We start from the raw sequence: 7,857 nt of genomic DNA on the forward strand, positions 1-7,857 counted from the left end.
GGTGTGAGAGAGGGGACGGGGAGGGGGAGGAGGTGGGTGGGTGTGAGAGAGGGGACGGGGAGGGGGGTTTGGAGCTGAAAGGCTGACTGTAGGGATTATGTGTGATTCGGATTAAGTTTCCTTCACTGTTGTTGATGTTGATTTTTTAGGGAATCACCCTGCTCCAACAATGGGCAGCATCATCAAACTTCAAAGTTCTGCAGCTCACCTCATCGCCACCAACCACCCCCACAACAGACCAGGTGAGAGACCGGCTTCACTCCAATTACTGTCCAACTGCCGCGCAAGTGTAACTGCACTGTAACAAATTCACAGTTACATTAGAAGTACTGAGCTAGGTGTGTATAAATGAGAAGGGTTGTTGGGAACTCCATGTCGGTGGAAGATTATTGCTCTCGTACTTGTGGCAGGGCCCCTGGATCTTCTTTCTGCGGTTACTGGTGGAGTGAGATGGTGTTAAAGCTGGTGTGTGTCACTCCTTATTTGGGCCTCACCATTCTGTTGATGTGTAGTTCACGCATTGGTGGATAGCTTTAATACTGGGAACCAATTGTGTTGACTGGAGACAGGGCAAGATGATTTTCACAAGGCTCAGTGCTATGGCCATAACTTTATTAGCAAAACAGAAATGGTCTTGGAATATTGGGTAAAATAGGGACCTGGGTGAAAGAAAGAATTTTTGACAAAGTATGGAGGATCTTCAGTTTCAGAAGTAGAGGTTTTGATATAGCAGGGAAGTAACATTGAATCTTATAAAATTCTGGTTAGGCCACAACTCAAGTATTGCAGTCAGTTAGGGTCAGCGAACTTTGGGAAGGTTAGGAATGGCCTTGAGAGGATGCAGAGGAGGTTAATCAGAACAGTTCAAAGAAGGGTGGAATGTAGTGACAAGGTGGGGGATGCAGGGTATTGGAAAAATTGGAGTTGTCCTCTTTGGAGCTAAGGAGATTTGATAGGGAAGAAGAGAATGATAGGTTTGGAGAAGGTAGACAAGGAAACCTGTTCCCATCACTGATGGAGGAAGGACGATGGGGGAAGAGTTTCCAGTGCAATGCCTCTTGTCCTGGTTTTTGAGTACCAGCCCAGGGTTTGATGGCCAAGGAGGGTGTGATCAGAACACAGTGAAACGATTTGATTACCAACCTGCAAACATTTTCAGCACATAGCAATAGCAGGTAGTGATATTGCGAGAGATTCCCGATCAGCTGCATGATGGAGAGAAGATTGTAAGGCCTATCTCACAGTCTATAGTTCCCGACTACAAGGTACATGGTGTCAGTAACTCAGATCCCCTGAGTGATTTGTATGCACCCCTATGAAGAGGAAGGGGACAGATGTAAGATCCTGGACAAGAGGAGAATTGTGAGAGAGAACGTTTTTACACCGTGAGTAATAATGGCCACAAGGAACTAGTAGTAGACCCAACCTATAACACCACCCCCGGCAAGTTCCCCTCCAAGCGCTACTCAACATCCAGACTTGGAAATATATCACTATTTCTTTAGTGTTGCTGGGTCAAAATCCTGGAATTCCCTCCCTAAGGCCATTGTGGGTCAAACCACAGCGCATGGACTGCAGCGGTTCAAGAAGGCAGCTCACCGCCACCTTCTCAAGGGGATGGGCAATAAATGCTGGCCCTGTCAGAGATGCCCACATCCTTTCAAAATATTAAACAAGCATGATTAGGAGAGGGAGTGGAGGTTGTTGTGAAATGACCCCAGGATGTGTAATCCCTCCCAGGTCCATCCCCACTGCCCCTACATAGTCAAATACCCATCCCATGTCAATTCCTAAAGCATGGTCAGATCCCAGTGCATAGTGGGTAGACCATTTAAAAATTAATTTATAAAAAATTAAGAATAAAGTCCATACATGGGACACAATTTGCCACAACTACAGAAAATACACAGGTTACAGTGTTATTGACCTGCTAGTTGTCAGTGTTATTTCTCTGTTGGGATTATGAGAGTTATTACACAATGTGTTTTAACCTGGGGTGGAAGCTGAGCAGAGATTACAGTACGGGTGTGATCTTTTACATTAACCAGCTCAGCCCCCTTAGGGTTTCTGAGTCAGAATGTCAATCTCATAATGACCAACAGTTTGGTTCCCAAGCCCGTGCCTATTTACAACTTGAAACTGAGCTAACCGTATAGTTTCTGCCCAGAGTGACCGTGCACCATAGAGTCACAGAGATCGACAGCACAGAAAGTGGGCCTTCAGCACATCCATTCTACACCAGTCATAAACAGCTCACTATTTTCATCCCATTTTCCAGCACCTGGCCCATTACTAATAGAATCTGTCCACCAATAGAGTCTGGGTGAACTGCTTGAGGCCGGGGGCAGAGTTCAGTTCCATTGACTTTCTGCCCCTTTGATTCCAATCCGACGAGATCCCAATCGAAGTGAGAAACTGGTATCTGTCTCTCTACATTCCTCTAGCTTCACCCCTTCCATTTGCCCAATGCCTCCCCTCCCCCTCATCCCTCCTCCATGTGGACATGGTTAAAAAGGACGGAACTGATGGAATTACACCACCTGTCAGTAATGGTGTCAGATGTTTCCTGTGTAAACTACAATGTAGGACACACTCTCAGATCCCGACAGAGATGTGGAGAGAGAAATAATGTTGAGTCCAGTATGACTGTTCATTTCAGATTGGAAAAATTGGCTCTGCTTATTCTCTCTATAGATACTGCCACATCCACTGAGATTTTTCCAGCACTTTGTCTTTATTTCAGGTTTCCAGCATTTTTGGTGTTTCACTTTTATTTGAAATTTGACAGTCATGCACCTGAATCCCAATAGTACAATGATGTTGTCAAGGTACACTCATGAGGGCAGCTCTCATCTCTCTGAGAGACGAGAAAGTCTGTCACCAACACTTGGAATGTCAAAATTATTGCGTCATTAATTCAGAGCTTCAGAAAGGTGGGTGTTTCATTCCAGCCTCACTCCTGGACTTGAGCTCATAATATATAGGTAGATACTGTAGTGTTGCAGTGATGTCGTATTGATGTTGCAGTAATGTTGCAGTGATGCCACAGTGATGTTGCAGTGTTGCAGTGATATCTCAGTGATGTTGCAGTGATTTTGCAGCGATGCTGTAGTGACGTGTTAGTCAGAGATAAGGTGCTGCACTTTGTTTGAAGCATTGAGCCTCCTCAAATGAACATAAAAAATCCCAACACACTGTCAGAGCAGCAAGTGAGTTTTTCTAATTTTCTAGCGTTCATATTTCCTGGAATAAACACTAGCAGATGGATTAACTGATCATTACATCTGTTGTGGAATCTTGTTTTGCATTAATTGCTCATGTGATGCCACTTCAAAAATAATTCACTGGCTAAGAAGCATTCTGATGTGATGTCCTGAGGATAATATGGGCATCACATCAATTCCTTTCCAGATGAGATAGGTTCACAAGAATTCAAATGATGAGTTTTGACCGCTATTGCGATGTCCTTTATGTGATTGGACACCATGCTAAAGAACTGGTTTAGAATTGAATAAAACTGTTCTGGTGACACTAGACTGTCGATACTTGCTTTAGTTGACTGTTGGGTCAGTCAACAGTGAACAATCAGGGGCTTGGGAAAGAGACAGAGACAGTCTGATTGGAAACAAGACAATTCTAAAATAATGCAAAGCTTTTAGATTCTAGTGTTTGGGTTCCCATTATTGTGTTCCAACAACTAGCCTACATCAGTTAGACTTTGTTGCATGTTTTTTGATGTTGAAATTGTGCAGTCCATTCAAATATGATTCTTTCACTAATAAATTACTTCCTGTTCTTTTATTAGAGACCAACTTTCCCAATGACAAAGGCAAGCCAATAAAGCAATGGATGGCTGAAGGTTTCCCAGCTTTTACACACAATATAAACTATACCAGTGGTAAGCTTGTTATCACTGAGCCTGGATTTTACTACGTTTACTGTCAGGTTAGTTTTCGACTGTCCAGCAACACGACTCTCAACTCATCCAACGCCCCATTTCTTCAGTACATCTATTTGCAAAGAATGAAGGAGCAAACCACGCTACTCATGAAGGCATCGAAAACACCAGTCGATAAAAAGCAAGCTGCTAGTTTCAACTCAATCAATCAAGGGGGTGTGTTTCAGCTGAAAACAGGAGATAAACTGTTTGTGACTGTGACAGATCCAGAGTTGCTCAGTTATGACAGTGCCACTTACTTTGGTATCTTTCAGCTTTAATTCCTTCTGTTAAAACGTGACGTTAAGTCTACGGTCAGGTAGAAAGGCTCAGGTGTTTTGCCACTGGCTCATTGTTTAGAACTGCAGAATATTTCACCAGGAATCACCAATCCTATAATTATCAACGAAATACATTCCAGTAACAACAGCATTCCAATTTTTCAACATTCCTTAATCACTCCTTTTACTAGCAGTGATCCAAAGTGCCAATGCCCTGTCATATTCCACTTAGGAGCGTACAAAAGTTACAGCATTCTAAAAACAGTGCAAGATCAAGAATAACAGAAGCTCAGCCTCCTACTCATCTGCTCCAATGAATTATCCCTTTGAGTAAAATGGTGCAAGAAACTGACATTGAAGTGGCTGTCCCTTGCAACAATTGTCAATGATAATTTAGGCCTGATTGTTATCAGTTGACGCCATCCTGCAGTCTGCCTTAGCAAAGCTCTACAACAAGTGACTATTTAGTCTGTGTACCTCAAGCTGTCGTATCCTGGTGTGGTGAACTGTGCACCCAGTTTCCGAGTCACCAGGAATTCTCTTGTAAATAATCATTACTGCTGTCTAAATCCCCAGGGTAGTGGGGTGGGGACGGAATGTCAGATGTTGCTAATGAGCAGATTGCTGGGTGCGGGGTATATTTTGTTCCACTTATTAATTTGTGATTAAACTCGCACCCTTTAGCAAGGACTGCCTTCTGGCTGTAGATGTTTGTCAAGTGCATCCTGTGTCTCGATGCAGCAGCCTACAGCTTGTAAACAGAAAACCACAGCCCCACTGCACTGAGGCAACGTTAGTTACAAGTGAGCTTTGTCTGAATATGCCCACGTGTTCTTGTCTAAGCAGATCTTGTATGAAACAGTGAGCAGGTTAAAAAGAGAAATTAATATTAGCGAGCTAAAACTGAAGCAAAGCTAGGAGGTCTTCATTGTAGTTGAAAAGTTCATTCCAAGTGTGGGAGTATCATCATTCTAGTAAAACCGTACCACATTTGTAAATGTTCAAAAATGCATTTGATATCTTATTCTTATTGCACACATAAAGCATCAGATTTGAAAGGGCACATGAAACGCCTCAGTAACTTCGCAGATAAACAGTCTTAAATAGGCTTATTGTATTCCATTGTCCTTGTGAAGTGGTTTAGCATTCGAAGTGATGTATCTTTGATAAAGTGGAACTGAACCATAGACACTCAGGAAGTGAAGCTTTAAATCTTCTAAATAATGTGTTACCATTTCAGCAGTTCTTGCTAAACAAAATTTTGTTATTGCAGAGTAATTTTCCCCCTAGGTTTGCTACTGACTTTATTCTACATCAACAAGATTTGACCAAACTTGTGCCATAATAACAAGTTCCAACTGCAGTTTCAGGAGTTTATTTTTTAGCTATCTATCACAAACCAAACTCTGCAAGTTCTATGTCTGTGATCTTATGCTCCTATCAAGGAGCACACTCATAGGATGCATTGGTCGGGTAATGCACTTGGAATTAGCTCAAGACCGTGCAGGGTTTTATTTTTGCACAAGCACTAATTATTCCCGTTCCCCCTTGTCCTGTGAAAAGTGTGTCACACGGTAATAGCTGGAAGTGTTACTGTGAGCTCCATGCTGTCATGAATGTTCACAAGAATGGCATTCAGTCTCCATGTGCATTTCAGTGAAAATGCTTTTTTTTGTATTTTATTTATATTCTGGAACAGGATAATTAAATTGCACTTGTCAAGTTTTTAATTACAAAAGCAGGTGAACACCTATTTCTGTCTGTGTCTGTGAGGCTAGTTGTGTTTTTTTTGAGTGTAACTAGCATTTTGTGCAGAACACAAATCTCAAGCTAATACACTCCAAAAAATAATCACTTTAGAAATGGTAGGTTTTACCTGATGTTAATAATATTAAGCTATTTATTTGATTCAATTGTCCACAGTTCCTGATTGTTTTACTGTATTTCTTATTTTTGTGAATATTTATATAAGAAGTTTTTGAATAAATCAATTCTATAATTTAGATATTTTCATCTGAACTTAGAAACAAATAAAAGAGTTCTTTTTTCCTTATAGACAGATGTTGTAATGATTTTTCCAGTTTTCATGGATCAGAATTATAAATCTTTGTAGCAGTTTGTATGATATTTGTTGAGCTGGTTGGTAGATTGTTCACTTCCTAATCAGGAAACTGCTGTAGGCGATTATCACAAACACACAACAGAGAACGAGGCCATTCAGCCCAGCATGTCTGCATTGACTCTTTGGTAAAACTAATCCAAGTGACCTGATTCACTCCTTTTTCCATTCCATAGCATTGGAAAGGTTTTGTTCTAGGTGTAGATTTCCAACTCCCTTTTTGTAAGTTTCTGTTGAAAATGCTTCCGTTACCCTTGTATGTTGCAGCTCACAGCTCTCAGCGTGTCACGTGTTTTATCATCTCACTTTTCTGTTTTTTACCAAGTGCCTCGTGACATTGTACCTCTCTTTAACGATCCTGTCACTGAGAACAATTCCTCCCCTTTCTACTCAATCAAAACCCTCCATCGTTTTGAATTCCTCTTAATTTTTCTTGTACTTTCTCTGTTGTACAAAGAATAATCCCGAATGAAACATTAACCAACAGGCTCCCACATGTGACCCCAGCCCTGAAAATACAGAATGGGAAATTGTTTCCATCAACATGAGACCCTATATCTGAGCTCCAGTGAACCCCAATGTTTGTTTATACTTGAAAACAATATTCCAATGCTACTAATTATTAAGATTCTGATTGATAACAAAAGACAGACAGGACGCTTTGAGTGGTCTGATAGGCTTAAAAGTAGATAAATCTCCAGGCTCGATAAAATATATCCCAGGCTGTTAAGTGAGGCAGGGAGGATATAGCAGGGGCACTGGCTACAGGAAAGGTACCAGAGGGCAGGCAATATGGTACTGTTGATCAAGAAGGGAGCAAGAGATAAACCAGGAAACTACAGGCCAGTCGGTCTAACCTCTATGGTGGGGAAATGGTTGGAAACAATTCTGAGTGACAGAATTACTCTGCATTTGGAGAGGCAGGGATTAATCATGAACTGTTAGAATGGTCTTGTTAAGAGGAGTTTGTGTCTGACCAACTTGATTTGAATTTTTTGAAGAGGTTACCAGCTGTGTAGGTGAGGGCAGTGTGTTTGATGTTGTCTACTTCAGCACAGCTTTTGATAAGGTCCCTCATGGGAGACTGATAGCAAAGGTAAGAGCCTGTGGGATCAAAGGAAATTTGCCAACTTGGATCCAGAATTGGCTGAGGGGCAGGGAGCAGCAAGTGATGGTTGATGGTGTTTTTCTGACTTGAAGTCTGTGTCCAGTGGGTTCCTACAGGGCTCAGTGTTGGGGCCCTTGCTGTTTGTGGTTAATATAAATTATTTAAACTTGAATGTAGGAGGGTTATCAGTAAGTTCACAGACAATATAAAAATGGGTTGGGTGGTAAATAGTGAGGCGGATAACCTTAGGTTACAGGACGATATAGACGCGCTGGTCAACTGGGCTGATCACTGGGAAATGGAATTCAATCCAGTTAAGTGTGAGGTGATGCACTTGGGCAGGACAAACAAGACGAGGGAACACGTGAAGAACAGTAGGACCGTGGGAAGCACCGAGGATCAGAGGGACCTT

General features: G+C 41.8%; 1 protein-coding gene across 1 annotated transcript in view; it reads left to right on the plus strand.

Annotated features, from left to right (window-relative positions):
• The window catches only part of LOC109924650 (CD40 ligand-like), a 12,229-nt gene extending 6,094 nt beyond the window's left edge, over nt 1–6,135 (plus strand). The window contains exons 4-5 of the mRNA XM_048605210.1: nt 150–242; nt 3,806–6,135. Of these exons, the coding sequence (XP_048461167.1) occupies nt 150–242; nt 3,806–4,218 (506 nt within the window). The 3' untranslated portion in view covers nt 4,219–6,135. The remainder of the gene's footprint in view (nt 1–149; nt 243–3,805) is intronic.
• The last annotated feature ends 1,722 nt before the right edge of the window (nt 6,136–7,857 follow it).

Source organism: Rhincodon typus, chromosome 14, assembly GCF_021869965.1.
Source record: "Rhincodon typus isolate 14 chromosome 14, sRhiTyp1.1, whole genome shotgun sequence".
NCBI classification, from domain to species: Eukaryota; Metazoa; Chordata; class Chondrichthyes; order Orectolobiformes; family Rhincodontidae; genus Rhincodon; species Rhincodon typus.